At 44.7% G+C, this 23316-nt stretch overlaps 2 protein-coding genes across 4 annotated transcripts in view; one reads left to right on the top strand and one right to left on the bottom strand.

The window, feature by feature from the left end:
• Positions 1-73: 73 nt before the first annotated feature.
• On the bottom strand, positions 74-19138 carry trappc12 (trafficking protein particle complex subunit 12). The gene is made up of 13 exons (XM_020500934.2): positions 19031-19138; positions 18452-18527; positions 16719-18085; positions 16485-16601; positions 8767-8880; positions 8303-8441; positions 7058-7170; positions 6847-6919; positions 5949-6022; positions 4471-4569; positions 4282-4382; positions 3920-4007; positions 74-1007 (listed from the first exon to the last, which is right to left on the bottom strand). The coding sequence occupies exons 3-13, from the start codon at positions 18072-18074 to the stop codon at positions 765-767; spliced, it is 2517 nt and encodes an 838-aa protein (XP_020356523.1). The 5' UTR covers positions 18075-18085; positions 18452-18527; positions 19031-19138; the 3' UTR covers positions 74-764.
• Positions 18527-23316, top strand: part of LOC109903923 (EARP-interacting protein homolog) — an 87361-nt gene continuing 82571 nt past the window's right edge. Inside the window, exons 1-3 of one of the 3 annotated variants that reach the window (XM_031788290.1) lie at positions 18527-18641; positions 18771-18831; positions 19017-19100. In XM_031788290.1, coding sequence (XP_031644150.1) covers positions 18790-18831; positions 19017-19100 — 126 coding nt within the window. In that variant the 5' untranslated portion in view covers positions 18527-18641; positions 18771-18789. Of the gene's footprint in view, positions 18832-19016; positions 19101-23316 lie in introns of all 3 variants that reach the window. The other 2 variants (XM_020500935.2, XM_020500936.2) reach the window with 2 other exon arrangements.

A 23316-nucleotide genomic window follows, 5' to 3' on the forward strand; every position in this document is an offset into this window, starting at 1 on the left:
TAGTTGTCTTAACTTCTCATTCTTCTAAAGTAATTGATTGTCACAAGTCTGGTCTCAATCAATAACCATTGTAAAAGGTCTACACCATGTTCAGTTTATTTGGATAAACAAGATTCCTTTTCTCACATCCAGAGCAATACAGTACACTTCAACAAAATCAGGTAAACACCACAACATGTAAACAAACAGTTATACTTAAATCACTTATTTAATTATCCTAATGATCTTTTAAGTAATTTAACACTTTCCATTAATATATTTTCCCTACGAATAATAATATGTACAGTTGAATTATTCCATATCTATTTTACATTCCTTTTGTGGAGAGGGGTGGATCCTGAGCCAAGTCAATCATTGACCCTCAAATTCAAAAAGTTACAGAAGACCCTTTAAGTGTGGTTGATTTTACAGGACAAAATAACATGATTTATTCAGGTCTTAATCACACAGGAATACAAAATGTCTGCCTTGTCTAAAAACATTACTGTATGTATTCACATAGATATCCTATCAGCATTCACTTGTGAGTTACACAATCATCATCATTTCCATCACTACTAGTATAATATGGGGAGTGGATTTGCCTGTGCTGTGAGGACAGTTGTGTGTGCCTGCTCTGGAGTTCAGGCAGGGTAATGCCCATGTTGTTTAGTGGAGTGTAATGACACTCAAGCCTAGGTCACACTCCTGATGGCCCCCTGTTCTTGCAAATGTTTTGCTCTAATCTTGTGACCTACAAGGGTCCCATACCTCCCTGGTTCCCTCTACACCAGTTTGAGGCACTGTGTGTTGAAGCTGTCTCCCTCTCGGCAGGCCACTGACTCCAGAAGGGCCTGTTTCTTCTGGGTGGAGCGGGACGACTCCAGCTCGTACATGGTGGTCAGGTTGAAAAGGACGCTCTCGTGGAGGTACAGGGCTGGGTCCTGTTGCACCAGGCCCTCCAGCTGTCTCAGCGACTCCTTCAGACGGCCCAGGTACAACAGGCACACGGCTGCATTGTTATTCGCCTGTAGGGGAGAGGAGAGAGAGGTTATTGGCCCGCAGGAAGAAGAGAGGTCAGAAAGGTCTCAGAAGTTAAGGGAAAGCAGTGGTATTACTCTACTACTGTAGTATCCCTTGATCATGTGTAATATTGTAGAATACAGTATACTGCATACTGTAGTATCCCTCGATCATGTGTAGTACTTACTATATAATTTTGTAGAATACTATACACGGTGGTAACCCTCGACCGTGAAGTGCTTACTGTAGAATACTATACACGGTGGTAACCCTCGACCGTGAAGTGCTTACTGTAGAATACTATACACGGTGGTAACCCTCGACCGTGAAGTGCTTACTGTAGAATACTATACACGGTGGTAACCCTCGACCGTGAAGTGCTTACTGTAGAATACTATACACGGTGGTAACCCCGACCGTGAAGTGCTTACTGTAGAATACTATACACGGTGGTAACCCTCGACCGTGAAGTGCTTACTGTAGAATACTATACACGGTGGTAACCCTCGACAGTGAAGTGCTTACTGTAGAATACTATACACGGTGGTAACCCTCGACCGTGAAGTGCTTACTGTAGAATACTATACACGGTGGTAACCCTCGACCGTGAAGTGCTTACTGTAGAATACTATACACGGTGGTAACCCTCGACAGTGAAGTGCTTACTGTAGAATACTATACACGGTGGTAACCCTCGACCGTGAAGTGCTTACTGTAGAATACTATACACGGTGGTAACCCTCGACCGTGAAGTGCTTACTGTAGAATACTATACACGGTGGTAACCCTCGACAGTGAAGTGCTTACTGTAGAATACTATACACGGTGGTAACCCTCGACCGTGAAGTGCTTACTGTAGAATACTATACACGGTGGTAACCCTCGACAGTGAAGTGCTTACTGTAGAATACTATACTTCACACTAGTATAGTTTGATAATGTAGTGCTTACTTTAGAATGTTGTAGTATACTGGATAATACTATGTAATACTACAGTATTATCGGCAAAAAAAACTGTAGTAAATAGATGGGTTAGTTGACGTCATGTTACCGATGCACACTCTTCAAATGGATCAGAAGTCCGTGAGTAGTTGTGATTCTGGATTGCCAGACAGCTACCAACAATGACAAGAAACTGCCATGTAGGGAATCTTAAGTGACTCGTTTCATCTTGTTCTTCTTGATACCATGTCTTGTTTTGACTGATTTCCAGTCAATGCTAATATGGAAAATTCGCTAGCCAACCAACAACTGTAACAATGTATTTGAGAGACAAGTGCTCATTGTGCAAATTTATTTGTTTTCAATAAACATTGGAGATGAAATATAGTTTCCATGTTGTCAACAATCTAAGCCAACCCCGTCTTTTTTGGCCCATAGTTGCACACGCGTCATTTTTGTTGCTAAACCAACCCGTCTATACTACATTAATGTCCGCAAAAAAAACGTAACTATAGTAATACTAACGTACTATAGTAATACTATGCTTCACCCATTCCCCATATCCCAATTTGTGCCACCCATGAGTGAGAATCCTAATCCAAGTATAGATCGTATATTGTGTTCGCTACAGGTTTTAGAAAAGAGCAGAAGCTCTGAACTATCAGTTCAGACTCGAGTCCTACCTACATTACCAGTCAAAAGTTGAGTCCTACCTACAGTACCATCTCAACAATCAACTGTTCAGAGGAGACTGCGTGAATCAGGCCTTTATGGTCGAATTGCTGCAAAGAAACCACTACTAAAAGGACACCAATAAGAAGAGACTTGCTTGGGCCAAGAAACACAAGCAATGGACATTAGACAGGTGGAAATCTGTCCTTTGGTCTGAGTCCAAATTTGAGATTTTTGACCGCCGTGTCTGCGAGACGTAGAGTAGGTGGACGGATGATCTCCGCATGTGGTTCCCACCGTGAAGCATGGAGGAGGTGGTGTGATGGTGCTTTGCTGGTGACACTGTCAGTGATTTATTTAGAATTCAAGGCACACTTAACCAGCGTGGCTACCACAGCATTCTGCAGCGATACACCATCCCATCACGTTTTTGGTTACTACATGATTCCATATGTGTTATTTCATAATTTTGTCTTCACTATTCCACAATGTAGAAAATAAAGAAACCCTTGCATGAGTTGTGTCCAAACTTTTGACCGGTTCTTTACATGTTATGCAACATTTGCTCTTAGTATTTGCCCAGTAGGTTTCCTCAAGGAGAAAGCCCCCACTTTTATGACAAAGATAAAACAAATAGTAAATACAGTATATGCTATAGATTTTACTACAGTAAACTTTACTACAGACATGTACATAAACACTGCAATGAATACTAGTGTACTTCCGCAAAAACACTACAGTGAATAAATATAGTAATACTACAGTATATTTTCATATGGGTATGTCGACAGGGGAGACAAAGCAGAAAGGAGTTTTTTGCCAGCAGGGAGAGGAAAGAGGGCAATCTACGACAACTATACGTGATTAAGACAACACATTTTATAAGATACAGCGGAAGTTTTACTTTCCTAGAAGACTGTAAATAAATAAAAGTGCACGTGTGTAAAGAGAGGAGAGGGGACAAAGGCTTGAGGAGAGTAGGAAAATAATAATTATTCATCTACAGAGAAGGAGAGGAGAGAGTCATTTGCCTGAGGAAGAAAGGAGAAGAGCTCTGCACAGAGGAGAGGGAAGAAAGGCGTTATTTGTCTAGGGAGAAGATAATGTTGCCTTAGGGTGAGAGAGGGAGGCTGTTTTCTTGCTTGAGGGGAAATATCATGAAGTGGAGGGGTGAGATCTGCCTCAAACTACAGTGCACTCATTTATTTACAGTCTTCTAGGAAAGTAAAACTTCCGATTGTATCCTATAAAATGTGTTAGGTCTTAATCACGTATAGTTGTCGTAGATTGCGTGATCACCTACCACAGGGTTTTTGGGGTCGATCTTTAGGACCTCTGCGAACGAGGAGTGTGCCTCTGAGTAGTTGTTCTGACTGAGGTAGATGAAGGCCCTGAACCACACAACACACAGGTCAGCTGGGTTACTATCACATGACAATGTCACTTCAGTGATTCTGTGTGAAGATGTGTCAGTCGGCCAACTGACAGGAATTAACAGCTAATGTGAATCAACACAGTGTGAATGGCACCATTTTGTCTCCTAGCAAAGCATCACAAAGTGACCCCTGTGCCTGCTCACACCCTACAACTGTAAGGGAAGTCTGACAGAAGTACAGATAAATGAATCAGGAAATAGTTTCATTTATGACACACACTGATTCGTACCTGTTCATCAAAACGCATGTGTCTGTAGTTCCACTTCCCTTCTCCAGAGAGGCTTTCTCCACATCTAGGAAATACTTCTCGGCTGTTTTAATGTCTCCAATCTGGTCAAAAATAACAATTCAAACCAAAACGCATTATGTTGTGGAAAATGTAGTTGAAATTGAAAGAGAAAAAGGTGTGTGTGTTCACCTGCAGGAATATGCGTCCTATCCCACTCAGCAGCTGTACTTTCTGCTGAGGCTCGTACTGGACGATGGAGTGATATGTCTCTACAGCCAGAACATAGTCCTAGATAAAGAGAGAGGGAGACAGAAAGAGAGAGGGAGACAGACAGAGTGAGAATTAATCAAGTGTATTGACCATTAGTAGGGCGAGGTGTCCCTGGTCACACCGTGCCCCAGCCATGGCTGTTCTCTACCACACATCACATCGCTCACATGCTGACTGAACTGCTGAGCATGGCTGCTATGTATCTGGGGATGGGAGAGAGGTCAGTGAGTTGGTGCAGTGTGTGTGTGTGTTTACATTCATGCTACCACCAGCAGATGGCGCTGTGTCTCTTTCTATGGTCCTATGTACAGAACGACTCCCCACTTTCTCTCTGTCCCTCTTTCTCCATCTCCCACTAACAAAGAATCCAATCAGGGTGATCCTATGGGATATTACTGGGAAGCCTGTGGTCTGCCATCATACATCTACAGACCAACACAAACAACATTTTACACACCACTGTCACTAGGAAAGAACAAGCAACATTGTTAGAAAGCATTCTCTAGTAAAGTATAGAGCCCTCAAACTTTGAACCTCAACGCCAGTTCTACTGCATTTTTTCATTGTTCCCCTCTAATCAGGGACTGATTTAGACCTGGGACACCAGGTGGGTGCAGTTAATTATCAGGTAGAACAGACAAACAGGAGGCTCCGGACCTCGTAGAGAAAGAGTTGAATAACCCTGGTATAGAGGGCCATTAAACATGATGAATGGCGTCTTCATCGAAGGAACTTGTCAAATGTATTGTGGGTGTCAGGTGAACACTGTTACTCTGCATCTGACAATTACATTACGACTCCAAGCCATGATAGTCAGATCATCCAGAATGGTGGTTCTGTTACATGATAGCTTTGTGTTTCACTGTTCCCTCATTTGGTCTAGACTCTGGGTGATGATATTGAAGTAGATGTTTTGAACGGGCAGGACAGACAGTGTCTTGGTGCAGGATATGCTCAGGCTAGCGTCCGCCTGGCTGTTCCACTGTCAGCATGGGTCTCTAGACAGAGTTCTGGACTGAGGGGAAGACAGAATGAAGAGGAACGAACCAGACAAACGGCATCTCTCCTTATATAATGAAACACACACACCCGACAAGACCTCTAACACGTTTACTCACTATGCACCAAAACAATGCTGTTAAACCCAATAAGCCTTTATTAGCCATTGTGTGTGTGTGTGTGTGTGTGTGTACGTGGCTTGCTAGTTGTTATCCATTCCACCGCTAGCTTCCTGACAGCCATGGACGGGCATGTGTGTGAATATGTGACTGGGCAAGTACGTCAATGAATGTGTGTGTTACAGTTGGTGTGTGTGTGTGCGCATACACCCACAGGGGACTCTGGTAGCTCGGTGCTGCCGTTATAGTTCCTCCCCCACCCACACACGGAACACATACCTTCATCATGAGCAGACAGTTCGCCATGGCGTACATGACCCGACTCAGACGAGACTTCCACAGCTGAAGAGATGCTGCAACAAAGGAGGACACGTTGGTTTAATTTCAGACCTGTTGATTTATTTACCTGGACAATTTTAGCATTGTGGGACCAATTTAATCAACATTTCACTGTACAAAAACAGAGTTGAATATAACACACAACAGGAGCACGAGAGAGCAAATTCAGCACCTCCTTCCCTTTCTCTCCCATCTCTCTATCCAACTACCCCCTCCCCTCATCACACTAGTATTCCCATCACCATCATCGTTTGTCTGAGAAGGGAGGGAAGACGCTGCAACTCCCTCTCCCACACACTAACTCTTTCTATCCTCAGGCTGATTGTATAGGCTGTCAGTGGGCTTGTTTGCGCTCAGCTGCAGCAAGATGTGTTCTCATATGCGTGAATGTGTATGGACTGGATTGTGTGTACAGTCATATTGTGTGTGTGTAGTGAACCTGTGTGTGTGTTCTGCTGACTGAGGCCATCACTCAGTGGGGGTCTATTGAGATGTGCTAGTCTTTGTTATTGAGTGCGTAGGAAGAGAAGCAGAGAGAGACTGACAAAGGAGTGAGGTGCAACTACGAGATCCCTCTGCATCCGAACAGTACGATGAACCAATTATTGAAAAATTGGCCATGTCTTATGTATTGATTGCTTTCTCACGACTCAAAACCAACTGTCTCAATGGTCTATGCCCATTTAATAAGTTCCTTTAATATAAGACAAACAGCAAAATAGTGGCTTCACTGGGAAGAGGATGGCGGAGGTTGAATAACACCGGGTATAGAGTGTGGGGTTTACGCCACTCAGATAGTGTGGGACAGGTGGGGACGAGACACTGTTCTGTACCGCACCTTGTCTGTTCTCCTGGGTGAGGTTGATCATGCTGCCGTCCTCAGCCAAGCCCTGCTCAAGGTTATCCAGGATCTATCAGGAGAGACAGCGTTTCATAAAAGGGGACACGTTGTAAACAAGGTAGTCATTATTTTTCAACCCATTACTGACTTTATTGGAAGAAAACAAAAGCGAGGGAGGACACGAGAGAAAGTTGGTGTGTGAACTCACGGTCTGACAGACGGTCCTCATGCTGTGTAGTCTGTCCAGAGACTCCTGTGGTTTCCCCAGGTACTGAGGCAGCTCTGCATGCAGCACCCGCATCGAGAACGGAACCATGGAGCCTGAAAGAACGAGAGAGAGAATCTTCACACATATGTCATTCACAAATTCCCACAGACGAAACGTACAGATGGCGTTGAGAAACGTGTGTTGCAAAGCAGGAAGCCTCCTCTCTCTCTTTATCCAACACTCTCTTCCTCCAGCTCTCTTCCTCTCGCCCCTCTCTCCTGAGGAACGAAGGCCCTACCTAGAGGTGAGCAGTGAGTCATGTGCCTGAGCTTTGAGCCTTTGATCTCTGGCTCTTTGATAGCTACAGAGGAAGCACCGTCTCGGTCTGTCTGTCGCTGTCTGTGTAGAGATTCTCTGGTAATCAGCAGCACCCATGAAAACACCCACGACTCCCATCTACAGCTTTACAGTGACGTCACAGAGAGAACAGCCATGTTCTGGAGTACTAAGGGTCAGGGGTTAAACTCGTTTCACCCTGTTGACCTAAAGAAACATCGGACTTGTCGGCTTCGTGCAGAAAGCGTGAACTAAATGAAAGTACATCCCATCATTTAGTGAAACTATGACTTGTTGATGCAGATAGAAAATAAAACTATTCAAGTTTCCTTTAAAAAAAAAAAAGTTTTCCCTCTCACTTTGTAAACAAATGAATAACCGATTCTGTTTTTTTAAACCGTATATCCTGCTGGTTGTTTGAGAGGATATGCTTGGCGCTCGCTAATGTTCCTTCTAAGAGTTAGATCATGGATAATAGATATTGGATGGGGGCAGCAGACCTTCAGATGTCAATCTTTGATGCCAGGCAGGAAACTGTTGCCAGTATCTGTAGCCACCTAGGGCAGCACAAAGCATTTAATATTGAGGAATGGAAATTCAATCTGCTCTCCCCTTGGACTGCTGTGTGGTGTCGCTTCAAGCGTTCACCTCAGTTCTCTCGCTGTCTGTGTGTCCGCGGCCATGACTCTACAGCGATTGCCTCTACTATAGTAAACCCTAGGGCTGTAAAGACTAAAGCAATGGCACTACATCAGAGAGCTGCTCATGCAGAGTTAAAAGGGAAAAACAACAGTGGCTGTGAAATAAAGTGTTGTCTTTGGTTGTTAGCAGGGCTGGGGATTTCTATGGTTTGATCAGGGGGGGGTGTCAGAGCGTTTGGTTAGTATTTTAAGTATAGATGGTGTGTACCTCTCCTCCCAGGGTATACGGTAGGATAGTATTCATAGTAGAGGTCAGGTTGGTCCAGGTTTCCAAACGGCTCCAGTTCCATCTCAGCGTTCTGGAACAGGCTCAGCTTGGTGAGCAGGGCCAGGCGAACAAACCACAGCTGCAACAACACACACTCCTGTCATCCTAGCCTGTCCCCACCCCCACCCACCCACTCTGTGGGTGTGTGTGTCAGCCCACTCTTGTCATCCTGAGTCTAATTCATGCAGGCAGCTCCTGGCTTTCACCCCCATCCTCTCCTCTACCACACACAGACATACACACACGTTAGTCTTACCTCTATTCCCCAGACACACTGTACCGACCCTTAGCTACATACGTGATCAGATACGTGACTTACACACATAAACCACTCTCACACATACAGGCATGTGCACCAGTATTGCCAAAGACAAACAAACATTTACAGACAGACACACAGGTACCTGTAGTGAGTCAGTGTTGTGGCTGGAGGGCTGGCCAGCCTTACCGTAGCCCTGACCATGAGCTGTCAGCAGTCTGCCTGTCAGGTCCACCGCAGCACGCCAGTTCTTCGTGCTCTACAGGGACAGAAGAGCCGTTACAACAAAACCAACAGACAAGGTGAGAGGATAGGCACACACACACACACACACACACACACACACACACACACACACACACAGGACACGGTGACCGCTAAATTGAACCAACCAGAGATGCCAACCATAGCATTGTCAAGTGAGTTTATGACTGGTGGTATTAGTGGTAAGGAGCCAGGGCAGCCAAAGACAGGGGACAGAGGGGCATAAGAGGGTGTGTGGAGTCGAGCCTCCCAATCAGTAAGGATGACAAGGTCAGCCCAGAGATTGGGTTTTCACTGCACGGCCATTCATCACAGCCAGCCAGCTAATTAGGCAGCAGAGGATTACACATGAAACAGAAGGGGAGGGGGGGGTGAAAGGAGAATAGAAGAACAGAGAGGAGAGGAATGCAAGCTAGATCTGTTGAGTGAATAGAGGAGGGAGAGCCCAGTCACAACAGACAGCTTTCTTTCTATACTGGAGCACAGGTGGGGTTCCATCATGGGAGATTTCACTGGGTTTTCATTAGTTAAACACACCCACGAAGTCCTATTTATGACTAAACCCCACCCATTTCTACAACTTCTCGACTTAAAATTGTATTTTAAACCTAACTGCAGGAACACTGAACCTTATGCCTACATTTTTGTAGCCAATTTGGACTTTTTGGCTGTGTTAATTTGTGATGACAATTTCACTGGGACAATGAAAGACATCCTTTCTCCCCCCTCTCACTCTTCCACACACACACACTCCCTCCCTCCCTCTCCCCCATGCCAGTGTCCCTGGTGCCTCTAAATCTTCATTAGGGGGTGAAATGAAGCTGAAAACGAGAGACACGGAGATGGCCAAAAGCAGCTGCAGCCACTGAGACAGAACCCACGGCAGTCCCCAGGGAGTTTGGGGAAAGTTACCTGAGTTTACAACCCTATACTGTACACGCATACACTCGCACGACCCTATACTGTACACACATACACTCGCACGACCCTATACTGTACACACATACACTCGCACGACCCTATACTGTACACACATACACTCGCACGACCCTATACTGTACACACATACACTCGCACGACCCTATACTGTACACACATACACTTGCACGACCCTATACTGTACACACATACACTCGCACGACCCTATACTGTACACACATACACTCGCACGACCCTATACTGTACACACATACACTCGCACGACCCTATACTGTACACACATACACTCGCACGACCCTATACTGTACACACATACACTCGCACGGCCCTTATGAAATCAACCATATCCCATAATGTAGTGGCACCAAGTCGCAAGTAGGCTTGAAAAAGAGCGCCACCTGTTGGCTCGGTGGGTGGTCTCCAAAAGGGGTGCCGGTTTAGTATAGGCACAACTTTTCCATAGTCCTGGTAAGAGACTGATAACAACCAGCAGAATACAGGGATAGCCTGCAATTCAAACGTTATTTCACACCCAATACAGGCACACACACAACTTCACAGAGGAGGGAACTGTTGGTGATGCAACTGGAAAGCTCCAGAAGTGCTAACAGAGGAGCCTGTAAACAATGGGGTCCACACCTCTGTTCCCTGCACGTGGGGTAGGCAGAGTTGAGGGCAGGCAGGCTACTTGTTTCCGGAATTAGATGGCTGTGAGTTAGTGTTCAGGAGAGGGACAGTAAGGGTTTTCAACAAGGGGTCGTTCCATCTCAAAAAGCACAAGAAAGAGGATCGACACCCACGATCTAGATTGTTCCTAAATGTATTCTGTTGTTAGAAACAAAAGATTAGCATTCCTACAACTGATACTCGTTGTTGGGGTGGGTTTGGTGTGGGATCTATGGGTGGCTTTTTACAATCTCATTGCTGGAACAAAAAGTTAAGTACAAATCATATGTGAGGTACTATATTCATTGGATATTATATGAATCCTATAAATTAAAATGGCTAATTTGGGTGCAATCAATTAGCTTAACTTCTAATGATCAAAATCAAATAATTTCCCAACAAAAATAATGTTGCAGGAATGCTAATCTTCTGTTTCTAACGACAGCAATGATTTCAGAGCCAGAGATGGTGGGTGTCATGGCTTGCTGAAATGCCATGGAATGACCCATCAAGACCGATGTTAGTTGGTGCCATCATGCATACCCAAACACCCAACAGCATCAATAATCCCAGGTGTGAGAAAGGTCTATTAGAAGAGGTGAGAGAGAGAACAGTAGATGAACATGACTAATACACTGAACAAAAAATATAAAAACGCAACAATTTCAAAGATTTTTACCGAGTTACAGTTCATAGAAGGAAATCAGTTCATTGAAATAAATGCATTAGGCTCTAATCTATGGATTTCACATGACTGGGAATGCAGATATGCTCCCTAACAGGGATCTAAACTATTTTATTTTGTGCGTATGGAACATTTCTGGGATCTTTTATTTCAGCACATGACACATGGGACCAACACTTTACATGCTGTGTTAATATATGTTCTCAGTATAAATTTACCTCTGCTCATATTACTCTGCAATAAGAGCCAATCGGATCCTCCTAAATCAAGTGAGGATGCATTAAGACAGAGAAGTTGCTGATTATATTGAGTGATATTTAATGAGGAAATGCGGATGAACGCAGAATGTGTACTGAGCAGGGCCACAGTGCAGGCCTAAATGAAAACTCCTGTCTCTCACACTGGGGAAGGAAGTGGATTAGCCACAGTTTGCATGCATAGTGTTCACGCACAGCCACCGGGGAGGCAGGGGTATGAGCCTCCTTTCAGCTCATCCCTTTTTATTCACCTGATTAAAAAATAATAAAAAAATAAGGTTCAACAGAAGCCCTTGTGAGTACTACAGACGTGTGGCGTGCACTCACGCACGCACACAGCTGGGGGAGAGAGAACCAATAGGATTACAAGCCAGCTAGTGTCTGCTTGACTAGCCACAGTTCTGACGGGGCAACAGCGAGAGACTCCAGAGCCAGTAAAACCAATCAGGCCTTGGGCCCCCGCCAGGGAGCTCCATCCCCACCCCATAGCAGAAGAACAGAGAGACTTCACTACAGCCTACTATAGAATACCACTGGATTCCCTACTCATACAAAACACACAGAAACAAACACGAGGCTGTGTTTGCAATTAGCAGCGTCACGGGTTTAAAAGGGGCGAGGATTCTTAAATTGTGTTGAAGATCACAAGTTTTAGAGATTTTCCTTTTGTGAAGTAGAAACTCCCTGAAGCGAAGCTCACTGCACACCCACTGCCAGGGTTCTCGTGAGACGCTAGCCTCCAGCCAAACACAGTAGAAAGGCTACTCGCCCTGCTCTGCCTAACAAACTAAAGCTCCTGTGCCACTTCAATTTAGCCCCAGAATTTTGAATGAATAGAGGGGAGAGACAAAAGAAAGGTGGTATGCAAAACACACTAGCATCTCTAAGGCCTTGCTAGTGGCTAACTTGTCTTTGATGCTTTGGTGAAGGACTGTAGGCTCTGTATCAGTGGCCCTGAGTGCCAGTCCAGGGCTTTGCCTCCAGGCCAAGAGGATGGACTGACTGGCTGACTTCTAAAGACCACCGTAGTTTCTGTTTGAAGGGATCCAGACATCTATAGCCCTGGGACAATGGTATAGATCACATGACTGATATGAAGGCATTTTGAAGTAACTAGTTTAGTAGGGATTGCTATAGAAACTCTGTATGACCCTGTAATGGCTGTCTCTGGGAGAGTTCTGAACAGCTTTCCTTTGGGTGACCGTGTTTGATGACGTTGTCCACAGATGGATTTAAAGGCCTCATTCTCCCTTTACAAAACTCAGTACCTAGCTGTAGCTACATTTCCACGCTCTGTGCTTATGCCCAGGACCAGTGCTGAAGATCACTGACTGCCATAGCATAGGACAAACAGCTGACACAGCTAGTCCAGATCTCAATGTTGTAATGGGTTGAGGTAATGACAACTCTGCTGCACACCTCCAGGTAGCTACTGTATAATGCAGGTCATTGTGGTTACAGATGGGAGGGAGCGTCAAGGCCAAGGCTGACCCAGCCAAGGTGGGAGGAAGGTGGGGATGATGCTAATCATACCTCCCCTCCCCTTCCTCCACTGGACATATGGCCCCGGCACAGACGGGCCTGGCCCCAGGCCCAGACACCAGCACACTAGGGAGAGAGGGAGGTCATCAGCCCCAGAGGAAGAGAGGGATGGAGAGAAGGAAGGAGAGAGGTGGTTAATCAGAGTGACAGATTAACCAGCCCAGGGTCCTGCTGAGAGAGCGGGGACGCTGACCAGCCACAGGGAGAGCGAGGAGACAGGTCACCGGAGGGAGAGATATGAGAGAAATATAAGCCCTAGGCCAATGTGACTATGGGGAGAGGGGGGGGGACAGGTCACCAGAGGGGGGGAAGGAGAGGGGCCATTGGTAATGCTGAGCAAGAGGAGGCATTGGCCAGCTGACATTGGCCACAAGAGACAAGAGACGGGTCACAACACAAGCCTCAGAGGAAATGAGGAAGGGATGAGAGGGAGGGAAGAGAGAGAGAGAAAAAAATAAAGTCCCTGAGCAGGGCTGAGCAAGAGGGGAAATGCTGACGGGCCGACTCAGGGGAGAGGACAGACGGGTCACTAGCTCTCAAAGGGTAGAGAGAGGGATGGGAGGGAGAGTGAGACATCCTGAGGGATAGAGGACAGTTAACCAAGCAGAGAGAAAGAGGATCTGGCTCTCCCTCTACAACACCAACATTCAACAGGGTTTGGGTCAGTCCTATTTCAAGTCAAAGTGTGGAGCTATGATATTTGGACTCAGTTACTGTATGTTCAGGTGGTGCTAATAATATTATCTGAGCTCGCCTATGAATAATGTTCTCTCAGTGGTGTATATCACCACTGTCTGTCTGTATCAGCGGGGGATGGGGAGAGAGAGAGAGAACGCAGCATCTGTTCTCAAAGCCTCGCTCTTCTCCACAGAGGCCGTTTCCTCCTTTTCATCCCTCGCTTCCCCTCCCCTCATCTCTCTTCTTTCCCAGCCTAATAGCTCTCTTCCTCCCTTCCTATCTCTTCTCTCTCGTCCTTCCTCTCCCTCTCCTCTGTTCTTCCCTTCCATAATCTCTGTGCTCCTCCCTCCATCTGTGATAGCCAGCGTTTGTGTGTTCTCTCAGAGGGAGTGTGGTGGCAGTGGGTGCAGTCATACTCTGGCACTGCAGCATGAGTCACTGCCAGCTCCCAGCAGCCCCCAGAATCAGGAGGGAGTACACACACACACACACACACACACAAGCCAGAGGGAAGACTCACACACATCTCTATACAGCCATAGGGCACATCTAATTAGTCACTACAACCCCAAGGTAAACATAGCTCTGTGTGAGCGCACACACACACACCAGGGTTTCTAATAGCCAATAAATAGAATTGGTGCAGGCCAATTGTCTGGGAGAAGAAGAAAAAAAATCCCATTGCAAGATGCTTTTTAGCCTTTTCATTGATGGAAATACCAGTCGAATACCAGTCGAATACCAGTCGATGTAAATACATTTGACCGGTCATGCTTGTCGTCTATAGATTCATTTGCATAATTTTGTGGAGTGACATTGGTGAGTGTATATTTTTGTTTGTTGTTTATGATTCTTATTTATCACACGTTCAGAGCATATAGATACAGAGCGGGAAATCTGTCAAGACAGCACAAGAGCTGCTGCTGGATTGAACATGTGCTTTAAAGCATAAATCATTGCACAATTCTAAATGCAATTGTATTGCGTGGCCATGATTAAAAAGAGCTGCTATTTTTATTTCTCAACTGGAATTCGAAGCTCACTTCCCATTCACCATTCAAGTGCATAGGCAACGGTAGGCATCTTTAGATCTCCAATTGTTCAACATTTCTAACGGATATTCTCATATCTGTCATTTTCCCGCTTATTGCATTATGGAACGAACATTTATGCGTAGCCTACTGCCGTGTGCACATCGCTGCGCTTATAATGTGAAAATAATATTTGGTCAACATTTTAAGGTAAACATTCTGTTCTGTTGCATTAGCCTCATTGCTTTTTAATTTTTATGTACTGGTCGTATGAATTTGTGCTCTATCGTCCTGCAACTGTCCCAGAGTCGGTTTGGAGTAGTCTATTTCTTTCTCGCACAGAACGACAAGCTGACCAAAAGAATAGGTCAACTTTTCTACTATGGGGGATAGTAAATTGACATTGGCTAGTGATTTTGCTGTTCATTACTCATCTTGTGGGCTGAGGGAAAGGAAATGTGGACAGTTATTCTACCATCTTCAAAGTGAACATGGGAATTCAGTAAATTATGTTAAGAGGAATTACCATAATCTATAAATGAGTCTTTCTATAAACAAATGGGGCCAATGTGTGACATTGGGATAAACATTTCAAAATAGTTTCAAACAAAAATAAAGATTTTCACGCAGCTCCGAATGTATGAAAGTGAATATATGAAAATTGGCCCATAACAACATAGCCCTCGGACAATATATATTTTATTAAGCATGGCTCAGACAAATTCAAGGACTTTTTCAAGCACTTAATTGTATTTTCAAGAATCTCAATGTTATACAATTGTAAAATGTGTATAATTATACATAGGGCATAATATAGAACCCTTCCCTCCCAAGAAACATGCAAAAGTAGGCCATTAACACTAACACACACCATGCCAACATACACCAAGTGAATGAAGAAACAGACCACCCAACTGTCTCAAATTCGGTGCAATCAATCATAACTATTGATCAGTGTCAGGTTGATAGGCTGGGCCGGCTGGAGCTGTGAGGGCCACAGTGGAGGAGCAAAACCCATTGACATTTCAACAGACCTGCCTCACTCACAATCTCAGTGTGTGTGTGTGTGTGTGTGTGTGTGTGTGTGTGTGTGTGTGTGTGTGTGTGTGTGTGTGTGTGTATTCCTGGAGGACCGCAGCCCAGTGCCAGGTGGGTGTGTGAGCAGAAGGCTTTGAAATATGCAAACAGCTCCCATGCATTAGACATCAGCACAGCAGGAGAGAGAACTCGAAGCCTGGAGGATCGATCTCTCTCTCTCTCTCTCTCTCTCTCTCCCTCCCTCCCTCCCTCCCTCCCTCCGCTACAGTGCATATGCTTTAAATACCAAGTGCAGGTCAGGGGCATTTGCTAAAACAGGGGAAGGGGAGGAAAGAGGAGAATGAGGTCATGGAGGAGGAGAGGTCACTATGCAGACTAATTGACATGCTTTATGGAGGGATAGGGGAGTCAGGTGAACCAGAGAAATTGTAGGCAATTTTATGGGGCTGTGCTATTAACAACCATTCAATGAGGGAGGTGAGGCATACTCTAGGTAGTCATCATAGAATGTCACAAGCGTATCTGCTACATACAAACAGCAATTTACGCTGTCTTCACTCACTGAATAAGCAGAAGTGCAAGCGCTTTCTGTGCATCCTAGTTCTTTCAAATGGAGGGGAATGCAAAGGCGAATTATTATATATATTTTTAAGTATGGGTAAACCAAGCTGCCATGAAAGTCGTTTCCAACAAGGCTGTTACATATAGATGTAGAAAATACCTGTTCACACAAACACATTAACATGCACACACAGTGACTCACAATGAGTTGTTTGAGGCCCAGGAAGGACTGTTCTACAGAGTTCGCTGTAAGGACCTGTCTCTTCATAGCCGCCTGCTCCCCCATTAAACGCACCATCAGATCCTTCACAGCATCACCCTGAAACGCACACACAGAACTGGTCAGTGGTCACAATCAGTTAGGGCCAGGAGAAAATGACTAGATCTAAACATGTATGGAACCCCAGCTCTATGGGCAAATGGCAAGCTAACCCACCTGCAGGTTGTCAAACTTGAGTCCGGGCATGGCCAGTCTCTCCCTCTCCACAAACACCTGGCTGTAGTGCTGCGTTGCCATGGAGATCAGCACCTTCCTGGTCTCCTCAGAAGGCAGCCAGGCATCGTACCTCTTATCAGCCTCACTCATGTTCAGTGCCGTGGCAAACGGGTCATCTCCCCCCGAGAACACAGCCTGCAGCTGCGTGAATGGCTGAGGAGGGGCTGTGGCCGGGGCTGGCTCTACTGGAGCCTGTTGAAGAGGCCTGGGGGTGGCTTCAGTCTGGGTAGGCCCAATGAAGGAGCTAGGGGTGAGGATGCCGGACTCCGTAAGCCCAGAGGTGGACAGAGAGGACCCAGAGGAAGCAGAGAGCTGGCGTTCGGGTGGGGCGGCTGACTTTGGGGACTCTGCGTTGGGGTTGCTGATAGAGATGAAGGAGGAAGTAGTGAAGGAGTCAAAGAAGTCAGTAGCCGGGTTGACATGGCCACTGTCAGAGAAAAACTTGCTGAGGCTGGGGCTGGGCTGGCAGACCAGGGGAGCCAGTTGACTGGGGGTAATCTCTGTGCTCCCCCCGGTGCTACTACTGAAGCTGGGAGATTTAATGAGGGTAGGCTGGAAGCCATCCGGCACCAGGGCCTGGGCTTTGGGATGGCTGCCCTGGCTGAATATGGTGCACACAGGGATGGATTCATCCTTAGATGTGGTCTCTTTGCTGCTAGCTTCCAGGGCTGCTGCCTCAGGCTTGGGGCTGCCTGAGCTGGGGGTGCTGTCCTCTGGGGTTACAGCAGAGACAGAGACAGTGATAACGTCCTGGTCATCAGTGGTTAGCTTCTGTTTCACATTCTCCAATGGTTCCTCAGGACTAGAGGCTACTGGACTTGTCTGCATCATCGCTGCCTCTATCTTGATCTCAGTAGTGTCTTGTCCAATCAGATCATCCATTTTCTCCTCCACCTCCTCCTCCTCCTCCTCCTCTTCCTCCACTAAGGTTTCTTTAAACACTGCTGCTGCTGGCTCCTCCTCCCTCTCCTCAAACTGCTCCAGCAGGTTGTCCATGGGAACCACATCATCCTCCTCACTGTTGTTGGGGGAGTCAGAGATCATGACACTCTCCATCATCTGGTCATTGAGCTTGTCCATCAGGCTCTCTGAGGGCGTGCTGTGGCTGTCCTCCTCGGGAGTGATGAAGGACTCGCCCCCCAGGTCGATGCTCTCCTCCTGGAAATGGACATCAGAGGAGGGAAGGAGGGATGGCTGAGGAGAGATAGGGGCTTCACTCAGGCTTGGTTTAACCTCCACTGCCCCTGTGATGTCAAGAGTGACTGGCCTCTGGGCAGGAGTCTCGCTGTTGTCCATGATTCTTTGCCCTGAGGAATAGCATAGCACGGGGAAATAAAGTAGATCCACATAAAAAAAATTACATGGATTTGTAAGTATGTGCGTTAAAGTATAGGTAATGCATTTGGTATTTCTTAAACTGGGCTATAGTAGAATATTGTTGTGGTTGTTGCGTGATGACGATAGGCTAACTGCTTGGCTAGCTAGCCAGCTATTTAAATAGCTTGTTAAGCTAAGTTAACAGTGCTTCAAATGGCGAAACGGGACATTAGCTAGTTTCATAACAGTGTTAATACCAAACACTTGTTTACAGAAATCACATGTAGCGATGCATCAGAATCTCCTGTCAAGCTGTAAACGAAGACATGTTAACAAAAAAGGGAGCTTTACGTTACCTTTGCTTAGGAACGATGACAGTTACGGCAATAGTGCGCCTGCGTTAGTTTTCCAGGAAGGGAAATGTACGGTGTCCTAGAGGGTTGAAATTTCATACGCAACTGTCAAATGGGTATTCTTGAAGATTTTACGCATTTTAAACATAAATATAAGCTTTTTCCAAACATATTTACGGGCATTTACTATACGGTACGTAAGTATTAATTTTTACGTTTGCGGAACTATAATAACGTCCAGTGAGGTGATGGATAACCAGTACAAGCAGCTTATTTGTGAAACCTCAAATTAAACGTTACGCTTTCTATCAATAATCATAAGCTTGCATCAGACGTGGGAAATGGAGGACGATGCACCTGTCATATACGGCCTCGAATTTCAGGTACAGTCAGTTCCATGCATTTGCTTGATAACGTTCATGCTATGTCAGACAACCCCCTAGCTAAGAATTTAACCTCAGTGACAGCTGAGCTGTATTCAATGTATGTCAACATTGTTGCTTTGCAATTATATCATTCATTTTTACAATGTGTCAATTGTATCTATCTTGTTGTTTTGCTTCTCCAGGCTCGTGCACTTACTTCCCAGACAGCTGAATCAGATGCCATTCGATTCCTTGTGGGCACCCAGTCCCTCAAATTTGACAATCAGGTGAGTCAACCTACTACACAGCTGTATATGGGCAATTCCATCATAATGTTTTTTCACCTTAAAATGTTTGCCAAACAAAAAACAAAGTTCAGCAAACCATACAACTCCATGCACCAGGACTACGTGTAAGAATGTATACAGAAAATTTGACAAAAACTCATTTCCTGGAAGATCTGTGCAAACGCAAAATTTGGTCATGGATTTTCGGTCAAATTTACCTCCGATTGTTGTGACCAGTTTTTCCAAAAACTGTTAAACATCTGCTCCGAATTTATTAAGTTTAAAATATGTCTGCCGAAAAGAATTGGGTGTCAACTATGACATAACATCTTGAGTTTGAAATAATAGATTTTAGTTATTGAACTACAGAAAGTGAAGTGTATTCACACCCGGTAACAGAACTGTGTACTACACAGAAATGCATAATTGTGGATATGAATGTCATTCTCTTCATGGTGATTTATCCTAAATAGGTACATGAAGGCTTAAATATGCAATATCCTCCTTTGCATATTTGGGTATTAATCTACACACTGGCAAACAAGACAAAATTTGGTTGGTCCAGACCTGACCAAATCTGAACCAGTCATAGATGTCTATGTTTCACAAGTTTGGACATCAAAGTACAGCACAGTAGAGTACAGAAAAACACAGTACAGTAGAGTTCAGTACAGTACAACACATTAGTGTGCTCAACTGTGTACTGGCCGTTCTGGAATGTACCAAAAATGAAAAACAATGTCTGTGGACATTAAAATTAAAGACAAGGCAGACTGACCAAATTTCTACTACTTTTCAACTTCGGTTGGTACTCAGTGGGTAAGGATACTGGTTAAGGAAAGGAGTCTCTCAGAAATCAAAGCCTTTGCTTTCTCATACCTTTTAAGACCTTTTCTGGTAGATGTTTTCTAAGACCTATTTTTCCATCTGTTTGATCAGAAATCAAAGCCTTTACATAGTCCTAATATTTAGGATAGAAAATGTAAAAAGAGGGGGCTCATTGTGTCAGTAAGAGCTAGGAGAGGTATAGTAACTGGAGAGAGCGAGAGGGAAGGGTTGTCCAGACTGTTTTCATTTTACATTTACGTAATTTAGCAGGCAATCTTATCCAGAGTCACTTACAGTAGTGAGTGCATACATTTATCCTTTTTTTGTACTGTTCCCCCCGCGGGAATCGAAGCCACAACCCTGACATTGCAAACGCTATGCTTTACTAACTAAGATTTATTTTTATCTCACTAAAGACAAACAAAACAGTTATGAGTTGAATATTACAGCATGCCAGTGGAAGGGAGAAATGTAGCAGGTGACCCAACTGTAGTTTGTGACTACTATGCTTTACCATTGCAGCCAATTCAATTGCAGTAATTCTGTTACAGATTTTTCGGAAATTCTGCTACCAATTTGGTAACAGAATTTCAAGGTGCAATAACTTAATAAATCATAAACCAAATGGATATCAGTAAAATATATATATATATATAATTTGTAGGGCTACCTTTTACTTCTTACTCCTGTGAACTTTCATTATCCTCCCTCATGGGGGAGAGAAAATATCTTAAAGGTATGTGTGTTTTCCCTATCTATTTTTTATGGAAAAACCTAGAGCGGACTTGTTCCGTTCTCTGATCTAGTCCTGTGGCTGCCCGTCCCAGCACCTTAAGGCCTCTAGTATTCCCAATGGGGTATTCCACTTCCACTCTAATTATATACTGTACCTCAGTGATTCCACCCAGGATTGGCCCACATGTTGTTGCAGGGTTTGGGACTCAGTGATATCTCACAACTAGTTCCTCCTGGGTTTCAGCAAGACTGGGTTGTAAATGCAATATCTCATTGCCTGTGCTATGACTGTCCATGCCATGTTCAGCTTATTTTAATTTATTCAGGATTGGTGAGTAACCTGTAATCTGATTATAAATACGTTACCTGCAACAAATATTGTAATTGATACTTTTGAAAAACAAAATGATTACTTTTAAATTCAGAAAGGATGTTTGCGGGGGAAAATAACACCTTTTGGTTTTCTCAATTGTCACTCAATTCTGCATTGAAAAAGGTACAAGTTTAAGTTGCCTGAGCGAATCTGATCACAAGTCAGTGATGACTGCGATGGAACACCAAATGGCTTTTTGTCCTCTTCTAATGCCTCTTAAGGGGAAGGTAAACTGAAAATAATCAGATTACATTACTGAGTTTTGGTAATCCACAAATCTTGTTACTGATTACAATTTTGGACCGGTAACTAGAAATTGTAACATATTACATTTATAAAGTAACCTACCCAACTGGGTTTAGTGGTACAGTACTTTCAGTAAAGTTGGTTACCTCAAGCCTTGTCCAGCAGCTGTGTGGCTTTGAGAGTTGTAGCCCTAGCAAACAAGGCTGGGATCATGCTAGCCGTATAGGCCTGTGTGGACCAGGTATTGCTGTGCGGACAGGCTTAGCCTTGGCGCCTGTCACTGGGTATTGGGCTGACTCCAATTTAGTGTGTGTGTGTATGTGGTCTTTTCTAGGTCATCATGCAGATAGACAACCGACAGAAACAGTTGGCCATAAACGAGGGCGAGATAATTAGTGATTTTAGAGAGGGAGAGAGGAGAGACTGATGTCTGTGTTGAAATGTTTTTGGCATCCTTTGGTGAGAAATTGCCAATGCTTTTTTTTGATTCTGGGATTGGCTGTTGTTTACAAGTCTATGGGTGTTAAGATGTAGCTGGAGCCCACTTTGAACATATTCCTGTGGTTGGACAGACAGACGGTACTTATGTTTGACTCACCCACACCATGTTTTTGAGAGGCAAATACTCATAATGATCGTACTGCTGTGATGCCTGCACCAAACACTGACAGGTGATGTTGAGGGAAAAAAAGGGAGTGTTTTGTACCAGCATTTCAGAATGCACTACAGTTATAACAAAGACAGCAATAATTTCCGCCAATCATTATTGAAATGCTATTTCACGTACAATTATTGGATGTTCCAGAAAGTGTTCTTCCTTGAAGATGACTTCAGTCCCATCCTCAAGAATTGATCACATAAAGACCCCACCTGATTGGCTCTGGCTTCAGAGGCACTTATCCTGTACCTTTGGACATGTCAATAAGCCTCCTGGCTTTTTATCCTTTCATTGTCTCTATAATGTGTGGCCCAGATATCTAATTTACCCTCTCCTCTCACCTCAAGTGCCACTTCAGCCCTGAGAGGGCAGGGCAATATGAATGGCACATTGTTGGGGATCCTCCAGTGTGTGTGGCATTAAAGGGTACTAAAAAGATAAAGGATATTTGCCGTACCACCTCTGCCATCTCTTTACTCCCCTGCCCCATTTACTGTCATCTGCACCACTAAAGAGCTTTAACTAAGAGGCCCAAAAGTGGAGGCCACCGGCCAGCTCGTTTTTATCCCTCTGAGAGAGGGATGGAGGGATGAAGTTACTCAACTGGCTCCAGTTGGAGAATAACACAGAATAAATTACCCATGGGAATTCTCCTCCAGACCTGGGTTCATTCAGGTGCCCTGTTACCGGCCCTCCTTCCAATTACCCTGTCCCACCAGCACCAGAATTGATTTGTATGGTTCCCTTCCATAAAATTATAACTTTGCGTAATAATTTTGGCTCAATGGGTTCCAGCCCAAGGTTAATGGTAGCCAATGTGGCTTTGAGGCGGCTAAAGGATGCTCTATGCTGCTGTTCCAATGCTCTGCTCTTCTCCTCCCTGCCTGTAAAAAATTAACAGGGGAGAGGAGTGCCAGGAGTTATTGTCCGGTGCCACCAGATGAATGGTTCCCACGGTGCAGTGAGACTCAGCCTTATTAGAATGATGTGTGTTATCAACCACATCAAACCAGATGATTGTCACTGCTTTACAACCTACAGATGTCAGATCTTAATTTGACCACTTTCGTCGCAGGAGGAAAATAATCCTGCAGCAGGAGAATTTGAATATCGAAAATAGAATCGCCACCAGGGGGGCAGCTTGAAGCGGTATTTGTAGACAATGCACGTAGTACCTACATTGTACCTTATGTAGGCTAGGTGCAGGTTACAGTTCGTCTCGTGTGGATTATAATAAATGGACATAGAGTACCTTTAGAAAGGATTCACACCCGTTTACCTTTTCCACATTTTGTTGTGTGACAGGCTGAATTAAAAATGTATTCAATTGAGATTTTGTGTCACTGATCTACACACAATACCCCATAATGTCAAAG

Source organism: Oncorhynchus kisutch, linkage group LG14 (genome assembly GCF_002021735.2).
Source record: "Oncorhynchus kisutch isolate 150728-3 linkage group LG14, Okis_V2, whole genome shotgun sequence".
NCBI lineage: Eukaryota > Metazoa > Chordata > Actinopteri > Salmoniformes > Salmonidae > Oncorhynchus > Oncorhynchus kisutch.